At 43.8% G+C, this 22,402-nt stretch overlaps 1 protein-coding gene across 1 annotated transcript; it reads right to left on the bottom strand.

Annotated features, from left to right (window-relative positions):
- On the bottom strand, positions 1–22,351 carry LOC104166883 (desumoylating isopeptidase 2-like). Its single transcript, XM_009706979.1, has 5 exons — positions 22,211–22,351; positions 20,436–20,508; positions 19,099–19,192; positions 17,920–18,061; positions 1–909 (listed from the first exon to the last, which is right to left on the bottom strand). Exons 1-5 carry the CDS (start codon positions 22,349–22,351, stop codon positions 667–669), a joined length of 693 nt encoding a protein of 230 aa, XP_009705281.1. The 3' UTR covers positions 1–666.
- Between the last annotated feature and the right edge of the window lie 51 nt (positions 22,352–22,402).

Raw genomic sequence — 22,402 nt, 5'->3', positions numbered from 1 at the left:
TTCTAGGTTCTTTGTTATTATTTTCAAGAGCAGGACAGTCATTTGAGCTCTTAAATTTGAGTACTGAAAACTGGTGGTTGTAGAACAGCAGCACCTTTCATTTTTCCTTCACATGAGTTAGAAACCTGATAATTACAAAAGGGATGGGGCTGAGTGGAGCTTGTTGCTGGTCTAAGAGAAGGTTGAGTTCTGGCTCTGCTTCCTTCACTGGATGTGGGCAGGAGATTTGTCATAGGGGAATGGCAAACCCAGCCAAAATAGAGAGGACGCTGCTGGGCTCACATGGTTGGGGGAAGAGATAAAAAGATAAAACAGTTCCAGAGAAGGAACATCACAGTATGGTGCCTCCCTGCCCGTACACATGCTCTCATGCACGGGAGAGCCAGCAGTCCTCCATGGACCGAGGAGCATGGAGGCCCTGGGAGGAGAATCCAGTTTAGTCGCCACACTCCTCAGTTCAGCGTTGGGGTTCTCAGTCATTTTGCCGAGCAACTGTAGTGGCAGCCCTTGGAAAAGGGACTGAAGCTTCACCTCTTTAGTAGAAAGCGTCTTCCCTCCCCTGTGTTGTCCATTGAAGAAGAGAGAAACCAAGGTGTGCGAAAGGGTGTGAGAAAGAAGTAGTACAAGAGAGAGGGGGATGTTATTTGAGGGCATACTGGGCACAGTTTAGACCCGGGTATGTCTACAGGTTCGCGATGTGCCTGATGCTGCGGGGGCTGCGGAGGTGGAGGGGGACTCCTCATCCGTTGTGTCCCCCTGCTCCTCCTTGTGGAGGCCGAGGCTGATGTGGCTCTGCAGGGCTGCTGGGGTCAGCCACTCCTTGGGCAGGCAGCTCTGGAGGAAGGGGATGCACGAGCTGAAGTAGGCCAGGCGGTTCACCCAGCGGGGGATCTCTTTCCCACATAGTATCTGTGGAGCAAACCGAAAAGGAGCATGGTTAATAGTATCAAAACACATGCGTAGTGGCAATGCCATCCCCATCCGCACCCCCACCTCGGCAGGGTGAATCCCCTGTTGCTCAGAAGAGAGCTGTTTGAAATGTAGGGAGCATCTTCTGCAGTCAGAAATAGCTATAAATGCAAATGACTTCACAACTGCTTGACATCCACAGAGAGCCCTGCCAGCCATAGCCATTGTCAGCATCATAGCAGAGACCAGGGAAATCAGTTCATGGCCCTCAATGGCTTTGGGCACTCTCTCCTCCAGGCAGTCCATGGGTAAAAGGACAGGCCTGCTGGTGCTTCTCAACCAAGACAATGACACTCATTTTCCAAGCAGCTCAAAAGTTTTGGAAAAATATTTAGGCTGTTGCTTGGCCAGACCTTGAGGAGCCCAGAAGCTGAGCCTGACTAGGTGGATGGAGATGTCTGAGAAGCTGTTATTGCTGCTTACTTTTCTTTCTCTGGCTGACACACTGGATCAGTCAAGTTACAGTATCTGGGGGTCCTTTTCCTATCCTAGCACATCACCCTTTAATTTCTCCCCATATGGTATTTCCTAAATGTGGGAAAGAAAGCAACAAACAGAAAAATACTAGCTTCTCACTAGGCCTGAGTTTCATCATAGATGCTCCTGGCACTGATTGGGGTTACACTCTGCTAGCACAGATATTGTTCTCCAAGGTCATATCATATTCAACACAATGAAACAACTTGCTGCATACAGCAGACCCTTTCTTCTGTAGCATTTCACTGCACATATATACAGGTGCTAGATTCTAGCAGCTGTATATGGCTTAGGCCGCATAAGGAAAGTTTCCCTTTACATTTTACCATCTCCCTTACCAGATACAGAAGAGGCGCATGGAACTGATCAGCCGGGGTGTCTCAAGAGCCTGTCTTTAGTAACTATACTGCCTGTGTGCCCCCGCAGCAGTATACTGTAGAGCCTGAAGTCTGTGGCAGATACAGTAGTTGTAATACCTGAATTTTCCTTCCCTCCCAGCACTGTCTCCCATAGAGCAAGACAGGCAGGGAGGAAACTCCACCCCGCAGACCTTGTCCTACAATTTATGTTCCAGCGTTGCCCATACTGCATCTTCTGCCAATACTAAATTCCTCTGCTCTTCCTCGCACCCTCTTCCCGTCTAAGACTACACTTAATTTGATACTAATTACTGCAAAAACTAAGAGGGTGTTTGTCTGTAATCCACTAAGGAGATTATTTGGCGAGATGTCTGTTATTGACAATGGAAATGCAGTGCTTAGAGGTTTCAAGAGATTTTCAGACAGCACGACTGGAGCAGTTGCTGGAGGATGGGCTGTGCTGCTTTACAGTCGTTACAGCTGATGACCAGCCGGTCCTTCATGCACATGGCCTGGGCAGAACGATCTAAGCCCCACTCCAACAGTCACCTTTAGGATAAGGGAATTAGCTTGCTCCGACAGTGTGGAGTTTCCAATGAGGTGTGGAGAAGTTGGCAAACCTGTGACTGTGCTAATTTGACTACGGAACTGACTTTATTTTGACATGCATTGTTTAAAAATTAATGTGTGAAATTGAAGACATTATCATTAGATATCAGAGAATGAGCAGAGCCATTTAGCTGCTAAAATTACTTGCAAGCATAGACTGTTCTTTACCTAATACACCCCAAGGACTTTTCAGTTCTTAAGAGTGCTGCATTCTACTTAACCTCAGATACAGCTATATGAATCTGTATTTTTGAAATTTTTAATCTGGGGACAATTACTTTATTAGCAATTTTTTATCTCCACCCAGATCCCTGGTTTCCATTGCTAGAGCTATTGCCTGAGCCTACAAGCAGATGACCTCTCCACCTACATTTAAGACTCATTCATAGAAAATTTGCTGATCCATTTGATTTTCTCACTAGACATATCTGACCATTTTCACAAGAATACTGCTGTATTTTTAAAATCGTATTCAATATGTTCTACTCAAAATTGAACCTGAGCCAAAGCCAAAAAATGCAGCACAATTGCCTCTAGATTTTGTAGCATTTCTCTTTCTTCCTCTCCAGGAACTTAGGCAACATATTGCCAGTGTAGAAAGTGACTCAGTTTAGGCTCCTTGTGATGTATGCGTGCATGTGAGTTTAGTTCTCAAGCAGTCATAAGTCTTAATAAAGACTTCCCCCCAGATATTAACAGGAAAAAAAACCAACAGAGTATGATTCTTCGGAAAATTAACTGAAACAACAGAACAGCACAAGGTAGGACTGCCTGAAAAGGAAATACTGGTTTTAAGATTTGGCTTTCTTTTCTAAGCAGATCCCCTAGCAACTGAAATAGCACTTCCCAATGTGGAAGCAATACTGAGATGTTTGCTTTTTGTTTATGGGAGCTTCTTCACCCAGAATGAATCAGTGAGCCAAGGAAGAGACAGAAAAAGAATGGAGATGCGTGGGCATCAGGCCATCAATCAGCAAAGGGCAGTTTGTGGAGCTGAAGGATAATGATGAGGTCAAAGTGGTTTCCCTTTCCTCAGTCACGCTTGTCCTTGCCTCTTGTCAGTGAAGCCTTGTTACTAATCCACAGCAAAACACAATGCTCAACAGGAGCAAAAGGGCAACAGCAGGGAACGCCACTAACACTACAGCCTGCTCCTGTGTTTTTCACTCCTTGCCATAAAGCACATTGTGCTGGAGCATCCAGCAGTACTTAGCTAATGGAGAAACATCAAATAAAGCTGACTGCCATAGGATTAAGCCAACTGAGTTTAAATAAAACAGCACAAGCAAGATGAAGTGGGTGTTTTCCAATTGCGTATGAAGCTACAGAAAAATCTATCTACTGCAGCTCCTCAGGGCAATTCTCAACTGAAAACCACACACTGGAACAATAAACTTGCAGAACCCTGTTACCATCCGTTGTTTCCACTAGCAGAACTCTTTTTTAGATGTTTCCAGAGTTTAGGATTTTATGGGGGTGTTTCTCTTCCTTGCCAAACAAGTGGGTTTTTCTCTTTTGAAGGAGGTAAACTTCTCTGTGATGGGTCACATACTTGTCCTGTCAAGAGTTAGTAAATAAATAATAAACTGTTATGGGTCAGAAATTGCTGGTCCTGCCATCGTACCAAATTGTCCTGCTACCATCCCTTCAGGAAACTTAACATAGCTGTAGTGGAGCCTGAGGTTGACACTGGACAAGAAAGTAGCTGAGCCTTTTGATATGTAGCTGACTGGAGAAGGAACTTTAAAGACACAAACAGTCACAGAAGGGCTAAGCCTATGTGAGATATAAGCCTGAGATACAAGCTCAGGGCTAGTTATAGCTTATCTGAGGCAGAAGAGTGTTTGGGATGGGAAACCCTGCGGAGTACATGAGAGAGTGAACAACTGGCAGCAATGCCTGGAACACCTCAGCCCAGGTAGGGCTTCCCTAAGCTTTGCAAACCTCCTGTGAAGAGTGTCCAGCTATCATTGCCAAGCATAGCGCTTCATCTTTTTCTCACTGTCAGGTCCCTGAAGGTGTGAATTATTCTCAAGCCACAGAGGCAACCAGTCCCTGTCAGACTGAAATCCAACATTTGGGATAGTGAGGGCAGTTTCTGATTGCCCACCGAGAGATCAGTCCCCATTTCAGGCAGAAACTTTGGCAAGGGCTGCACATACTTGCAGCTTCCACTGACCGGCATCTCGTGATGGAAAGCCAAGTCCCCCATAGCTGCTGCTTCTTCTGGGGACTCTGTGTTAAGAACTGTGAATGACCCAGTTGGCATCTGCAGAGTCAAGTGGCAACAGCAGTTCAGACATCCGTGGCTGAAGCCAATCGTGCAGGAGAAATGGGACCTGACAGTTTGGGTGCTATTTCTAGGCAACTGTCAAATCCACACCAGGATTTCAATTCATCAAAAAACAACAAATTTAAGATTCAAAAAGATCTTCTGAGCATCTTAAGCTGTGTCATTTTGCACTAAACAGTCACTGGTTAAAATGTACAAACTGCTGTGGGAGTAAGGATTGCACCCCATTACTCTTCCCTCTCCTAAGTGCCCTAAGAACTAGGTGTCGGTGCTCAGCAAGGCCTTAACACTTCCCTGTAAAGCTTTACTGTGGGCAGGGGAACAGCCTGGCAGCTAGGAAACATGGGTTTAAACACCATCCAGCAACGGAAAAAGCTATCTCCTGCCTTCTAGAGGACAATGCTATCAATGTGCTGCATTTTGGTGAGGGCTTTGAGTCTATGGGCATGTGCCAGACTTTATCTGAGATAGTCTAACAGGCTGTGTCCCCTTCAAAGTAAAGTGAGGGGCTGATTAGTTGTAGATCCTAAGAGAAAGCTCTCAAATGCAATAGGTTCTGCGCTGTGCTGGATGATGCAATTGGGGCAATTCAGGCCATGCACAGAAGTATAACTCAAGGCACTTCGGAATTTTTTTAAAATGAGCCCTCCCAAAGGCACCATGTAGTACTCTGATCCATGAAAATCAAGATGAACAGAGACAACATTACATTCCTCAAACTATACATGCTAATTACTTCAATTCTTGTCTTCAAAATGAGGCTTGGGGAGTTCAGCATTGAACATCTGCTGACCCCCCCACTGCCACTTCCACTTAGCAGCCTTGCTAAAAATGAGGTGGCGTCCGCACGGGGCATGTATCCATTTGAGCTACTGTACAGTATTCCCCTTGGTGCGTCTTAGAGAATGCAAAGGGCTTTTATTGGTGCCTGAGGAGTCTGACACACACCCCAGAGCATTTTAAGAGCAAAGGCTTTAGAGCCCACAAGGACACTTTACAGTGTTTGCGCAAGCTGCCTCCTACAAGGCCTAGACAATATAGCATAGATAAAGCTTATCAGAATTCAAGAACAAGGGCATTAGATACAAACCAGCGCATCTGCCCAGGCAAAGCTTGCAGGCTGTGCTAGGGCAGCCAAAAACCATACACAGAGAAGCATGGCAGCGTGATGAAATTAGTACTTAGACACATCTGGAATAAACCATTAACCCAACACACAGGAACATCTTTTTTGCCACCCTGCAAAAACTAAACTGATAGCATAACTGCCCAGTGCTGGCAGAGCTAAGGGAGTTTGAGTGCGTCAACGAGGAACGTACCTCTAGCTCTGCACTCTTGATCAGCTGATGCACATGGTGCATATGCTGAAAATAACATTCCTGAAAAAGAACGGACATAGAGTCTTTGCAACACACCTGGAAGCACAGTCTCACCTTGGCAGAGTTGGCATGCTAGGATCAATTGCTTGAAACAGGTTTATTGTATAGTTACTGTATAAAAATGACAATTTCTGCCCTAGGGAATGTAACTAGCCTGTGGGGATCAACAGAATAGATGAGGTGGCACTGGGCCGTGAAGCTGCATGCAGCACGCATTCAGCAGAGCCAGGAATGGCCTGCATCTGGCAGAGGAAAAGGTAGAGCTGAGAAACTGTAGATGAGGATGAAAGAGCTCAGTAATGAAGCTGCGTTCTGGAAGGTAGCAACCCGAGTCAAAGGCAGGAAGGGAAAAACCTTTTAAATGAATTTAAGAAACTGTCTAAAATGCCCCCATTCTCCTATGTTCCACAGCAGGCAGGGCACTGCCACTCCTATGAGTCCTCTCCAGGACTGCAGTTGTTTCTCCCATGTAAAGCAGAAGAAGAATCTGCACCATCTGCCTGAGACTGGCCAGGAGTGAGGGAAAAGGAAAGCACTGAAAGGAGGGACTAATACGCACAGTCTTGCTCCTCTTATGATGTTAGTTGGAATGTGTCAGTCATCTTTGTGGTCCTGAGGTGGAGGGACAGAGTTGCCTCTACGCAGGAGTCTGCATGCAGAGAGATGCCAAGAACAGAGACGATGGAGTAGATAGCTCTGGGTCAAACGAGACAGCTGGCTCACAGCACCTCAGCACTCACGGCACTGTTTCAGCTTCACTGGCCAGGTCACTAGTGGAGAGGCATGGTGGCTGCAAATGTGACATCTTGATGAACCTCATTCATTGCTGAATTCTGAGTGGCATCACTGATTAGTCATGTACCAACACTAAAGCCCTCTTTGAGTACAAAGGTCCTTGTAACCAGCACTTACATGTACAGCCAGCAGCTGCAGGGTGACAAGGTAGGCAGCAAGTGGCCTCATAACAGATGACCATTTTGGGAATGCTGGGTATAATTAAGTCTGAACTTGTTAATAGCATTTAAAATAATGAATCTCCCACCAAATGACTGAACAACTGCAATTCATTCATATTACTATGACGGCATGAAGAGGAACTGCCTTCTCCTAGCAGGTGCTGTTTTGAGACCAGTGGCTGAGAACAGCTGTTGCCTAATAGGGTTGTCCTTTTAGGTGTTATGGACATGCTGAACATGACCAGGCCAACCCATGTGCACAGGGGGATGGACTTCAAGAGCATCTATTTCTTCCTGAATAGCTAACCAAGAAAGTCCTGTGTTTCAGTCTCAAGCCTTGTTTTCTAACATTAGTGAGCAGCAGGTTACTGCAGATGGAGATACAATGAGAAGAGAGAATACAAGAACTCATAGGAACAGGGAAAGACCTTCTGTCTGGCAGCGTTGGCAGGACTCCTAAGCAAAAGTTTCCAGTCTCAAAAGCCTATCAACACACTTAGACTGTTCATTTACACTCCTGACACTTTTCATTTATCAAAAGGACAGGGATTTTCCTTGCCATCTTCATTTGTGGAAAGAAGGCATCTGTTTTCAGGCATTTGCACACACAAAGACTCCAAGGCTCCACGATGGTGTGACGAGAGATGAATTCTCCAGATAGTGTGAACTATCTTAGCTCTAAGGTATTATGCTTATAACAGATAAGGAAACGGGGGTTTTGGTTTGGTAAGACAGATGCAAAAAGCAGATAAAATAAAATAGATGGTTCAAAACACCCGCATTTACACCAGACCCAGAGAGCTTAAGATTTTTTTTTCAAAGTTACTCTTGAAATGTCTTCACATTTAATCTTTTTGGCTATATAGATCACATTAAAGGGAAAACCTGAAATAACTGCAGAGGCACACGTGGCAAAAATCAGCCCTTTTTCAAAAAAATTAAAATGATGTACTAAAAACTTTACATTTAGCAGGTGTTGATTTCTGTTTCAAATTGCTTGCCACCTCATACTATTCCCCTGCACGAGCAGATAGATAGGGGAAAGAAGATGGACTGAGAGCTGAAAGGTGCGTATAAGAGCTATCCCACTAATCATTTTTGTTGGGCTATAGAGGACTCATTCAGGATACAAGGCTAGAAAGGTTAATGAGGGAAAAAGAAGTTTATACTTTCATAGCAGCCTTCATTCTAAGGACTTCCCAAATACTTCATAAATTTCAACTAATACACAAACTACACCTAGAATTCTCATTTTACCACTGCAGAGAAGCCACATCTGGAATGCAATATAGCAGTTCATTAACTGCATGCAGTCAAAATTGTGTATACATACAGGCAGAAACAAGAGAAAAAATTACATCCATCTCAAACAATGAAGATAAATTTATGGGTGCAGGACATCTTTATTAATAAGCTTCTCCTAAGTGTACATAGCAGTAAAAACCAGAAAACAAACACAGCCTGTCCCCCATAGAGCTAACAATGCTCAAAGGCTGCTGCAATGAAGGAAGTCTTCACATAGGCTCGCACATGGGCTTTTATGCAACAAAACATCTATCTCCTCTTCTACAACAGAGGCAACTGAAAAGCAATTTTTGACTAAGGAAAACATGAGCATTACTTGTCTACTTAGGATCTGCTGAAGACTGGTTTATAAAAGCTTCTGCTGCTTTTGGCTATTACTCAAATGCCACCTGAAGCTCCCTTCTCTGGTGTTTAATCCTTTCTCTCTGATAGCTTTCAGGCTAAGGAGAGCTTCCTAGTTTTTAATAACATTATGACGAGAACTCACATGTGCCTGGAGATGGACCTGAAAAGCTTTAGGCTTGAATTATTCACTGATGATTAAAAAACTGCCCTCATTTGGTCCTTGATTCAGCAAACCTGCCTTTTTCAGAGAATTTGCTGAAAGCCAAGCTCCTCTAAGGAAAGCAGGAATCTGATGTAAGTTTGTTATATGCTGTCAGCTTTGCCTTGGCTGAAAAAGGACAGGTCAATAGTCAGAGAGAAAAGAATATGCACTGACTACCATCTCCTATCACTTCAGCACAGCTCCACACCCTCTACCAGAAAAGTAAGATCCCTCTGTTCCCCCAAAGCTCAAACCACATTGACAAAGGACAACCAAGACAGGCTCACCAGCAGGGAAGTATACATCAGACATAGCTCTAAAGCCAATCACAGAGATATCTTACACTGCACTTCAGTCATGAGATGCATTTTTCCTATTGCACTGATACGCAATGACAAAGCCTCTCTCCGCAACTATCAATAGGACAAATCTTTACCAATAATACAAAGAAAAGGGAAAAGAATCTCTAGCATCTGGCCTAGATGTGATCTGCATGCAAGCAAGCCTGATTGCACCAAGATCATCCCCTGCCTCCCAGGGAGATTCAGATTTTGTGGCTTCACCAAGCATTTCCATCCCATCTGGCGTGCAGGTTTAATAATATCACTGTGGTGTCAGCATCAATAGTGGGTATGCTAGTTACCTACTTCAGGCCCCTGTAACCACCGGGTTGCAGGATTCACTGTGCAGACTCCATCTGTTAATCTTCAAGATATTTTCTATTGGAAACCATCCTTTTAGGCTGATTTGAGAGAGTCCTACTGACTTTAGGAGACTGGGAGCTATTTACCTCCCAGCTTGAGCATTGCAGTGCTGTAGCTCTAAGACTCTGGCTGCAAAGCATTCAGTTGTGACAAGGTCCTTAATCCCTGACGTGTAGGAGCCAGCCTCATGTAGGATGCTAAAGAATTTTCCAAGGCTGACCTAAACCACCTCAGATGCTTAGGAGACTCTCTTCCCCTCCTGTGTCAACAAAGAATGGGCCAAGCTCACTTCATTAACTTCCAGGTGTATTTTCCAAGGCCCCTTCAGCCCAAGAACAAGACCCTCAGTTCTCCAAAATATTTTTCTCTCTGGAAACTTCTGCAAATTCTACAACTTCAAAATGAGCTTCTAAAACCACAAGCACACAAATTCTGATTTAGGCCTCTCTCTTCTTTGCTGAAATGTGTTATCTCCCTATTTATGTAAATAATTAAAGGAGGACAGTTCCCACAGGAGAGGCTGAGGAACTCCCTGCTCCAGAACATCTTGTGGCTGATATTCAGGAGAATTTTTGCAGAAATACAGGAGAAAAGGTAAATAAATCTTTAGTCCAACTTGCTCTCCCACACCTCAGCAAGCTTCTTTCTATGCAGGAAGCTCTCAGTTACTTGCAGATGAGTATGTCTCACCAGCTAGAAGTTCTGTTTGAACCTACAAAATGTCCTAGCAAAAGTTTTAATAAAACTATCATATCCCTCAAAAAGACTCTGCTTTTGATGACTTGGTTTACTCCAAAAAACCTAGTTCAACTCTAATAATTAGTTCAAATTTTAGCCATTTACCCAGATGGCGTCTCTGCGCACTGTCCCCTGGATCCAGTCCTTTGGATCAAGAAATGCTGAGCAATAAGGAAACAGATCCTTTAATATTTGAAGGAATAAAGGGGTGAAAAGGATCAGTAGGTACAAAAGGAAGCTGGATAATGAGATACCAATCTGTTTTCCTGAAGGGCTTTTAATTCCCCAAATCCAAATGACCTTAAAGAGCCTTCTGAAGAATGATCACATGTGCATGTGAACCATGCACACTAACTTCACAGTTGGTTCTATAGTCTTTTTTAATAGATTTCTCTGGGTATAAGAGAAAGACGTGATAATTTGGGAAGCAAATAGGGATGTTTAACTGTGCTTCATCATCCCTCAGTCATGTGGCCAAATTCTGCTTTCATTGACTCTGCAGGAATTTGTACCAGATCACTCAGGTGTTTCTGAGCCAGGTTTGTCCCGGGAGGCTACTGCAGATTCTCTGACCACACTATTAAATACACAAATGGGTCCTACTAACATAGACTCAGCCTTCTCCTGACTGCCCTTTTTTTTTTTTTTTTTTTAAATAAAGTAGGGTAGTTTCAGAGCAAGACAGGCAAATAACTCCAGGCTGGGACACTGCTACAAAATACAGAGGGTTTTGATCTTTTCTGGTACTTAAGATAAATATGTATACAAATCAGAAAGAAATCATTCCCCTTTCAAGAAGAGGGAGGAAAGACATGATAAAAGAATAAAACCTTCTGTCACTGCTGTCCTCAGGTAAAGTTCCAACATCGACAATTTTTAAGGTGAATCAAATCAATGCCTCTCAATTAATTTCCTAATTATGATGAGCATCAAGTTCATAGCTTATCAAAAGGGCCCATAAGACCCACTGACTTTATTGCTGTTCCACCACTGGTAATGCTATTGGGGAATAAAAGGGGCTATCTTCCCTGGTGCTCAGAAGCCACACTTCTTTGATAATTATGTGTCATATGTCCTATAGCAAGGTGCTGAAGAGTTTCCTTAAATAGGAATCATTCCAGTTGCTTGGCAGTAATCACATTAATGAAAGGAGAAGTAGTGGTTTCCTTGAGTCATTCCACTTATCTTCCAGATTTGGTGCTGATTCAAAGGTGTTTTTCTCCCTTCGCATGGTGGTTTGCCCTTTTCTGAGACATGCTGTAGCAACTGTCATCACTTTGGTAAGAACAGAGCTCCACAGCTTATCTTCGACAGGAAACTTCAGAAGCATGGAAAATTGTTGGTGGGAAGTCAAATGAGTCATCTTCTGTTTGTGAATGGGCTAAGCAGCAAAAGCTTTTTCAGAGTCTTTAAGCTGCAGTGACATGGTGTGATGCTTACACTCAACACTGAGGAATATTGTCAGACTGGAGAAGAACCTTGAAGCAGAAAACCTTCGTCCTCCTTCTGAACCTCTAGTTACTGCTACCTTCTCTAAAGAAGCTGTCCCAAGGCACCGTACACTCATACACCTACACATCAGCAGGGTTCATATTCTTATATGCCCATATTTGAACCCCTGGCAGTCAACCTTTCAACTTTACGTGTGTTTGGGGGTATAAGCTGTGCCAAGTATGCTTTTGCCTTGCCTAGTATCTGCCTTCCACAAGTCCAAATTGTATTGTAGACTTGCAGAGCAATCATGAGCCATGCTCTTGCATTGAAAAGAGCCCTCTGACAGCAATTTCACAATTCCCTGTATCTGCATGCCCCTACCCTTATCTATGCCCAAAGAACAGTCTTGCTGACAAAGTGTGTAACTGCATGTCTGTCTTGGCACCTCATGGCATACTTCCTTGTGGCCCACGGCTGCAGTGACAAGTGCTCCTGCAAAGCAGTGGCATGGTTGGGATCTCAAACCTTGCAGGCCCTTGCAGGAGAACTTACAGCCCAGGAATTACTTTGAGCCTGGCTTTTTCCTGAAACCACAAATGTATTCCTCTTCCTTTATGTCTGCTTTATAGCAATTTGTAACTTCTGCCCTTTTGCTATCTCACATCTCCTTGTTCTGAAAAATCAGGAAATTCAACAAATCACATTATGGAAAGAACTAAGTATTTTAGCCTTTCTTTTTGTTTTAAAAGGTTTTTCTAATGTTCAAAAGCCTTTTTTTTTTTCCATCTAGCAGAGTTTAAATAGCCTCTTTCATCAGCCAGGACAACTTGTAAAGAACATAAATATTTTGCAATTCCTTGAAGGGCCACTTGAATGTATTGCTGTAAGTATACATGGAGGATTGTTAGGAACATAGTGACTTAACAACAGATGATCATACAGAAGGGCTTTACCCAATATTGATATGGTCCTGACTGAATTCCCCCCACATGTGTAACCTCATGAGAATGCTAGAATCCCTGCTGTGTGCTCACAGCGTTACCCGCCTGGAGTACTGACATGCAGAAAGGCACATAAGCTCAGAACAGGATGGGAAGTTTGGGCTCTGCTGCTGATGGCCTGACTGATTTTTCTTTGCAGAAACTGAAAGCATAAGTCCTCCAAAAGGGTTGCCCATCCTCCTGGACAGTTTCTTCAAAGAGCGTGGTACTGATACTAGATTTTGGGGACTGTCAGCATAAGCAACATGAAAGGAATAAGCTTTTTGTAGGCAAATCGCTAATCACAGTTTGATGAACCTCTTCATTTTAACCCACAAACAATTTGCTTAAGTGGTTTATAAATATAGATATCATGGGACCATGTTGCAGGAGTCAGAGTGGCTGAGGCAACCCTAATTAGATTTTCACTACTTAGATCAAGCTCCTCTCACCTTCCCACACTGACTTAGATGGTGAGGGTAAAGAGAGACCACAAAGGGGAATTAAGTGGTGTGTGTACCAGCAACCTTAAATTGAAGCTGGGCAAATGCACTAGGACTACATCTGATTTCTTTCTAATGACTATCCACTAGGAAATTCTGCCCTGCTTTACATCAGAACTTCCTTCAAAACTAGTTAAGATGGTGTGCAGCACTTACTAGGCAGAGACTTATGCTCTTTGGTAGCTCTTCACTTCTTAAATAACCCAAAGTTCCCTGAAGAAGAATTTCTCAGGAAATCCACAGGAACAGACTCCTGATCATGCAGCATGTTCAGTGAATCACTTACTGAGAAGGCTGCCATGAAATGTCATTGGAGAAGATGAAATCTGAACTGCTGCTGCTGAAACTGGGCCATTCTCTGGTTTCTTTCCAAAGGAGCTGTTTTGTGAGTAGACCCGGCCCTGCCTCTTTGATCCAGTAGCTGCTCATTAGAAGTCCACAGGGAACTGGCAAAGCAGGGAGAGATCTAAGTCTTCAGCAAGTATGAATATGCTTGGCAGTCTGCAGTAGGGGGTAAGGAAAATTCAGAGCTAAGTGCCAACGAGGGAGTAACAAAGCCCCTTGCAGCTTACAAGTGAATATGGGCAGGAAGATCAGAAGAGTCAGAAGAGATGCATGGCATTGTAGGGAGAGGTTCAATGCCACAGCAGCATGCAATTAGGCTGCAATCACACTGCAAAGTGAGTTTTTTCCAGAAGTAGATAGCAGGTCAAAGGCACACCCATTGGTTAAATAGAGTTTATTTGCCTGTACGGGACTTGCTACAGTCCAGGGATTTTTCAAGATGAATGGCCAAATGGCAGAGTCATGAACATAGGTCTGGAGATGCCCCTAACCTTTAGCAAGTCAACCTGCATATAACTATTAAAGATAACAGTTACCAGTTATCATGGTGGGACCCGAGGCATCAACAGGAATTTGACAGAAAAATCATTCATGTACAGATGTGGACAGAAGATTTCTGAATGGATGTTCTATTTGCTGAGAAAACACTGGCAAAGGACAAGAAAACAAAACTTTGAAAATAAAGCCTGACTCACATGGCTTCAGCAGTCCTTCTGAGGTTGGGGAACCTGGCTTACAGGTCCTGGCAATTGGACATGCAGCCGTTGTCTCACGGTGAGATCCTGAGAAAGCTGATCTGGGAGGGAGAGCCATCCTTACACCGTATTCTCATTCCCTCCGCAGAATCATGACCTCAGCCAGCAGGACACGTGGCTGCATCTGCCCTCAGTCCATATGACCAGATGGTCTCCTCCCAATCCATGGCCCAGCCACCGGGGCAACATCTGTATGGATACTAATTAGCAAGCCCACAGCCAGAGGAGGAGATTAAGGCAGTCAAACACAGCTACCTACCACGTGGCCATACAGCCAAATCTCAAAGCCTGCCAGACAGAGTTGTGTAAATACACATTAACTCATACATCGCCACACAGCTATAAAGCTCTAGCTCTGGTTTTGCGTGCTGATACAGAACACTACAAGCCATAAACCAGCTAATTAACCTTAGCAGATAAGAGAGCTGTCACCAAAAGATTTCAGAGCCCTTTTCAAGGGAAAGAAATAACCCAGTGTACAAGGGGGGATACTTATGCACAGGGCAGGGATGTCACTTGCCTGGCATTACCCAGGAGGCTTGGAACAACCATCTTCTGAACTCACCACAGCTGCTTATGCCCATGAACAGAAAGGCCTAAAAGGGCTGTAAGGAGCAGAGCTGGTAATTCCCTCTTCCATGCTAAAAATTAGCCTCCACCCCGACCCCTCTCTGTAGTGAAAGGGCATTGAGGTACTGACAGCATCACCTTTCAGCTGGGCTACAGCAACAGAGAGAGCAAGAATTTATACTCACTTAAAATCCTTGGCTGCTTTTTGTGTGGCTGGAGTTAAATTGCAGTTCCAGTGAGCAATTTTATTATGTTGAACAACATTTCTACATCTTTTAATTCTTTGAATACTTTTTCCAGTTTCCTGTCTTTAACTGCCACATAACATGGCTATGCATAAAGAGATGCTAATTATTATTATTATTATTGCTGCTTCGGAGATGAAGAGTCTGAACGAAGGGGCAATACAAACACTAAACAGACTCATCTCAGAATTGGTTTTAGCGCACAAATATCAGTTCTGTTTTCTGTCCTCTATGGTGACACATATCTACACAGTCTTGAGAGCCACTCGTCACGTAGTCAGCACGTTCTGCACACTATAAGGCTGCACCTTATAGCTCTATATGGTAGGGCCTGGAGCTTCCTAATGTGGTGATTTTTGTTTCATTTAGTTTAAGTGGGAACTACAGCAAGAAAAAAAAAAGCACTAAAGCTGTAAAGTTAAGCAAGCATTAAGATGTTGGCAAATGGGAATAGAAACTTTCATTGCTTTCAGTTCAAGCAGGTTCTGTCTCAACAGACTTCAAACAGTCTTTCCTTCAAGAGGTCAGAAGTATCCTAAGATAAGCTGTGCTACTTCTCACCCAGCTCCGAAACACAGCGATTGCCAAATTACTGTGTTTACCAGAAAGGATGGAGACACCTATCATAAGGCAGCCACATGTATTTCACATGTTGCTGACTGAGGCATGTTGAATGGCTAGGACTTTTGCTTAGCATCTTAACACCAGCTATTTATTTAAGAATTTCAGCTCCCATTTTCTGTATCTTAATGCTAGGAACTATCTAGGGCCTTCTGCTCCTGGGTCTGAAGTGCATTTCCTCTGGTTTTGCATTTGTAATAATTTAGAGAGGGGCAATAAACACAGGCATATGTGAAGATCAACAGCAATAAAAATCCTGCTTGCCTATGAAGGGTTTATTTAAACTGACCTAAATCCTGAGTAAATTCTGGTCCTAGGAGCAGAAGTGTCAGAACTAGCCATTTAGGCTTTTGTTTTATTATCCAGACAGGTTATGGGGCAGCAAATAAGCACACAGAATCCACCAAGAAAGCTCTTGCAGGAAAACATAACCCTAAATTCCACCCCTGTAAAGATGTTCACTAAAGGCGTATTGAAAGTAAAATTTAAAATAATCTAGTAGTTTTTTATTAAGATCTCTTATTTGACTTGTGTTTGGAAGGTTGAGCAAGGAAGGGGCAGTGAGGGGTTCACTGATACATAGCAGCAGAATCAAGGAAGAATGGCTTTGAGCTTATGGCTTGGACATGAGACAGAAATTTTACATATCAAAGTACATAATAAGCAATGACCTTATTTCATTGCTGCAGGTAAAGGGGTTTTTTTAGCTTTTGCTAATAATCACACAGCTTTCTCCTGGGTTTCCTTCATAATTTCTAACGTACCCAGTTTCTATTGTAGTAATTTGATTATTTGATTCCAAAACAGTAGTGTGGTTAACATTGATTTGATCACTGTACTCCTTGAAAGTTCATTCTCTGTTTGTACCAATACAATTCCTTCCTGTTTATTTGCTAACAGTTACAGAAAGGACTCAGTCATTTTCTCTTTCTATAATCAGCAAGCATGAGACCAATAGACAACTGATTTTCCTAAGAGCCTAAGCAGGTCCCTTGTAAATGAATTGCTGGTTCATCGATTCACTAGTGATTTTCTTACAAAATCATACAGGTTTTTTTCGACAGAATCTCATCTCACTCAGGATCCATGACAGGCCTGTTTGGGGATGAATGGACACTTGTGGCAAAAGAGGTTATTGGCACAGGACTCTTGCCCCATATGGTGAAGAAAGATGAAAGATGTGTAATGAATGGGGATGAGGACTCCAGAAAGAGAAATGAAAGTTTCACTGTTCAAGCAGCTGAACTCTATCATGAAGAGTGATATTCTCTTCTCATGTTTGCCATAAAACACCTATGGAAAGCACAGAAACAGTTTCTATGGAAGGTCACTTCCATTTTGTGCTTTTCTCGTCTTTTTCTGGCACTAGGTCAAGATCGTGAATTCAGATTTACACAGGTGCTGAATACTCACACCTTAGTTGAAACACACATTAAACATCTCATCTGGGGGGTGAGGAGGAAGGCAGCTTCCCCCCAAAATAATCAGATCCTTGGGAATTGAAAATCAAATATCCCGAATTAGCAGATAGTTGGGATAAATTTATGCTTCTCTGTGCTTCAATTCTCTCTGAAGAGAAATAACAGCTCTGTTATAATTCAGAGTGTTTTTGTGAGCATGAAAATGAATAAGCACCAAAGATGTCCATGAGCAAATCAATACCTTTTTTAAATGGGTTTTGGATGGTGCACATTAAATAAGGAAAAGGGACACCCACTTCCTGAATACTGCAAATTTTTGTTTGCAGAACACTGATAAGCCATTTCTATTCCTTTGCAGATCATAGAGGATTATTTGTGTTTGTTATTAAAATGATGCACATTTGCATGCTAGCCAGGTCTGTCCTCCAATTCCTGCTCAGTGCCTATTCAGTGAACCAAAATGCAGGCACTCCTAATTTCCCACACGGTTTAGACCCTCATGTGATAAACCTGCTGCATGTCCACCTCCTGACTCCATCCCATTGAACAGCAAAGGGCTTCCAGAAATATTAAGGGCAGAAAGGAGATCTCGCTGTGGGCTCTGGCCTGGCAGGCTGTGCTGACCCCAGTTCCCTTTCTGTGAGCACTACTACAGATCTGAAGCAGCAAAAAATAAAATAAAATAAAATAAAAATATAGCTGTGCTCACCTCAGCCAGAGCAGCAGAGAAGTGATTACAGTTCTTGTGCATCAAGTGGTATGCATTTCCTTTGTACTCCTTGCCCAGCTCTTCCATAATCTTATCCACGTCCTCTTCTGTGAAGTCTGTGGTGCCCAAGGCAATGGATTCTCTAGTTAAAAACAAAACACACAACAGGAAACATGGTAAGATACAGTGAAGACAGTGATACATACCCAGGGAGAAGGAAACGATCAGACATTGGCAAGAACGACAGGCTTAAAACATGGACATGCATATGTGGGGCTATCAGAGACTCTCACTAACAAAATGGCACAGTAATATCCCCAGTTTACCCACAAAGTAGGTTACAGCACAGGCAACAGCCCTGAGAGCTTCCTGCTCACCAGAGAAGTCTTGGCTCTGGAGGTCTGCTCCCACTCGGCCCATCATCCCACAATAGAAATTTCCAGTAGGACAGAGGAGATGCTTTTTTCATTATTGAGAGCGTTTCCATGGGGTGGGCCAGAAAGGAGAAGACTGAAACCTTTATGGAGAAACCTATTGCTTTTCACAATATTCACTCAATAGTGCTCGTTCTAAAAGTCTCCAATGACCCTCAATGTAAACTAGCAGTCTGGGAAGGTCAAGCCCCACCTGCCATGGGCAGTTCCTTGACCGACAGCCCCACAGTCTGCGCACCTTGAACAACACATTAACGCAGCATCCCCTCAGACTCCTCTAGTAGCTGGCCTGTCCCTTGTGACAGAGCAGCAATAAACACAGGAGATGACTTCTGGTACTCTGTGCAGTATCCACAAACAGGTGATATGCATAAAAAGACTAGGTTTTGGTTTTTCCCCTGTGCATTGGCTCTGTGTAACATACAGTTACTCCCACTCTTGCTGACAGGTGAAACTAGGAGCACAGAAAACAAAGAAAATGGGAAAAGAGAACTGCATTCATTTTTAAGTATGCTTTTAAACCCTGGCAAACACAGTTCAGCACTGTTCCCCATTTGGTGTACATGCTCTTTTATCCACCTCCAAGATCCCTGCAGGGCTGCTTTTGAACCAGGCTCATGTAAAGGATGCAGTGAGGGCACTTACGAGGAGAGGGAAAGGGAGACCCAGAGGACAGGACTTCCCTGCTCCCCCTACACCAATGGCTACCAGGGGCCGAGGGGAAGATGTAGAAAAGGGCCCTTACTTGAATTTAAAGGTCTCCCCAAGTTCTATCGCGCTGCCAGGAGTGATCTCGAAAATCCCACTGAAAGGGTAGGGATGCCCTCCATAGGCAAACTCTGACAAGGAAAGAAACAGACTGTGAGTAATTGAATGAACGCAATGTCAGGAAAAAGTCTATGGCAGCTGTCTGCACAGCTCAGCATCAGCACCAGGGGATGGACTATTGCCAAAATCCATTTCAGCCAGACTCTGAAAGCCATCTTCTCTGTCTGGTTACCTATCAGCCTGAGGATGCCCTCATAGCCTCCCTCCATGCTAACACTACTGCTTTCCCACAGCAGCGGGAAACCTCTCTGAGTCTGTCTCTGTGCCTGTCCAGGTGGCTTCCTCTCAGCGGAAAGTTCTGCAGTGGAAGCATCTAGATAAACTATGAGAGGCTGCCAATGCAGGTACTGAGCTGGAAGAAGTCTTTTCTAGAGTAGGAAGAAATCAAACCTTCTTCCAGAGGGATTTACTGGCAGCGAGTGGGATTTCTTTGCAGAAAGCCAAGCTGATTGATTGCAGTCCGCTGCCTCAGCACGCAGGTCAAGCCAGGAGGTCCCTCCATGTCATACAGGCCATCTTGCATGGCCTGTGAAACACAGCCCGTGGACCCCACGGTGTCATGCAGGCCATCTCACAAGGCCTGCGAAAGCTTCTGTGCTCGAGATGGAACATGGTATCCCAGGAGTTTTGTCTACTGCATGGCACTGGTTAAAAATACCACGAGCAAGTTGCGCTTTTTGCAATGGGTGCTCTAATCAGTTTCAACCCCATCCAGACCATTTCAAAGGTCTTAAAAGACACTTTCTTTTCCTTGTAACTCTGTTTCAAAGCAACAGTTTGCAAGATCTGGAAATCCAGATTCCAAGATTTCTAGACCATAAACATTCATAAAGTATCACTGCAAAACGGATTTACCCTGACAGTGAATTAGCACAAACACAGATATGCAGGTCTCAAGACAACCAGTCTCCCTTCCCCCTGCCCCATTTTTCCCATTCTCTCTCCCCCTTCTTCACTGCAGAACGGCTTTCCAACACTGCTTGGTCCTTCCTATCTGCCGCCCTGCTACACACCTGCACAAGCTATAAAGCCTGCAGTTACATGCTGAAAATAAGGAGGGCTACATGGTTCATTATAGAACTGCACAAGTTCCTGCTGGACTCCGCAATGGACTGTAAAAGAGAACTGGTTGAGTTTTTCATTCCTCAAAACATTCCTTGCCAAAAGCTGTAAGTTTGGGGTGCTTTTCTGTATCAGACTAGCCATAAAGTTGTCCCCATGTTCTGCAGGTAGTGAAAAGGAAATACTTCATACCTCTGCCGTAGATCTCGATGCCAGAGTGGAAGACACCAATCCCCAAGGTGGAGGTGTATTCATTTATCCAGTACTACAGTAAGAGAAAAGCCACATTTGGAAGCATTAGTGAAAAAGAAACACATGATCTTGGTTTAGGGTACATCCTCCATCTCCTGTCCTCACGGCGACTTCTTTTAAGGAGAACAGTGATTTTGAAATTGTCTTGAGACAAACAAATGGAGACTCCTTACAGACCAACAGAAGTGGGCAATGTGTTTATACAGCTGGCTGGGATTAGGTCTCCAAAAAATGTCATCGAATCCTTTCCACATAAGCCATTAACCTATATTAAGATATAACTGGACCTGAACCTGCATAAACCCAGCTGCTACAGGATGTGTGATTATTTATCTATCTTCTCACTTAATAGTTGACACTGAGCCAGTTTTACCAATTCACTTGTCTTATCTGATCTTCAAAATCTGGAGTTAGAGAATCCCTAAATGTTTTCCACACACCTTTTTACATCACCTCCTAACATCATCTTTTTATTAAGTTGGTTTTAGGCAATGAGATCATACAGACAGAGGTCCGTTCCCCCCGTAGGACAGAAAAGCACCATTTAGTAATTATCTATATGACATTGGTAACCGCTTTGTAGAAGAAAAAGAAACTCGGAGTATGCTAGTCAACATTTTGTTCAGAGGCAGCATATGCTATCAAGCACTATTTTCAGAAGAGATGAGGGCTTGTTGCCTCAGAATTAGGTCTAAGGTGACCACAAGTTCACCCCAGTCAAAGACAAATTTTCAAGAGGAGCTGTTAAGTGACTTCACTGCTCTGGAGTCCAGCACTTCCCTGTTACATTAAGAGCAGTATAATACTGCAGCCCGGTGCATGCATGCGATGCTCCTCCACCAAGCACTGCTCAGGGCCTGTTTCCACCATACCGTGAAGGACAGTGCAAACAAGTCCCAGCTAAGCTAATTCTGGAGCAGGAAGCCATACAGCCATGCCAGGGCACTGCTGCATCGGAGATAATTAGGCCTGCTCAGCAGCAGTATTTATTAGGTTAGCTGCAGAGCTTTGCTGCTACAGAAATTATGTTTTCAGGCACTGAGTGGAAACTGTCCCTGCCTGGTATATTTACAGTTCACTTACGGCTACTGTGCAATGAAGATGCATCTCTAGTAACTCAGAGCAACTAAATTCTTACTTTAATCAAGCATTGCAAGGGGAGTGTTGTTCACTTGCCCCTGTACAAGGACATGACAGGTTCATTAAGCTAAAATTCTCCTTTGGGTCTGGTAGCTACTTCTGATGGAGCCAGAATAAGCTGCACCTTCCCTGGTGTCTGGCATCACTGAGCTGCCATGGTATGAGTAAGAACCCCTCTGCTGTCAGGTAACTAGAGGTCTGGCATACTCCATCTACTTTCCTCACATTGCTTGCTTATGTATTTTTGATGACTGCAGTAGTTCTGTAAATCACCTGGAAATGCTTTCTGAGACCACTGCTACTGTGGAAAAACAGAGTAGCTTGGATATGAAAAGTGCAGTCCCAAGCCTGACAATGTATAGCCAGTCTTGATACCTTAAACCATGTCCCCAAAAATGCTTGCCTCTGGCAGGACAGCAGTTCCCTTTCCTGCCAGAAAATGCTGCAATGCTTCTTGCTCTTTGCGAGTTTTGGTATCACAAATGATGTATTACTGCAGGAGGGCAGCAAACCACTTGACCCCAGCTGGACCCCTGCCCACTGCTCTCTTCAGACCTTGTATAACCTCCATTTACCTCTTCACTTGAACTATGCAAACTCTTGGTTTTAGTATACATCAGAGCATTGGACTTGAGCTCAGTCAGGTAGCTCTCAACCTCTGCCAGCTGAGACAGCGCATTAGCAGTGAACTCTCTGTTGAACACCGTGCCTGGCATTTAGGGACATGATGTGCCCTTGCCTTCTGCTGCCCTTCTCCATAGTTCTCT

This window comes from Cariama cristata, unplaced genomic scaffold (genome assembly GCF_000690535.1).
Source record: "Cariama cristata isolate BGI_N322 unplaced genomic scaffold, ASM69053v1 scaffold7669, whole genome shotgun sequence".
Taxonomy (NCBI): domain Eukaryota; kingdom Metazoa; phylum Chordata; class Aves; order Cariamiformes; family Cariamidae; genus Cariama; species Cariama cristata.
This window is presented reverse-complemented; position numbering and strand designations above follow the sequence as displayed.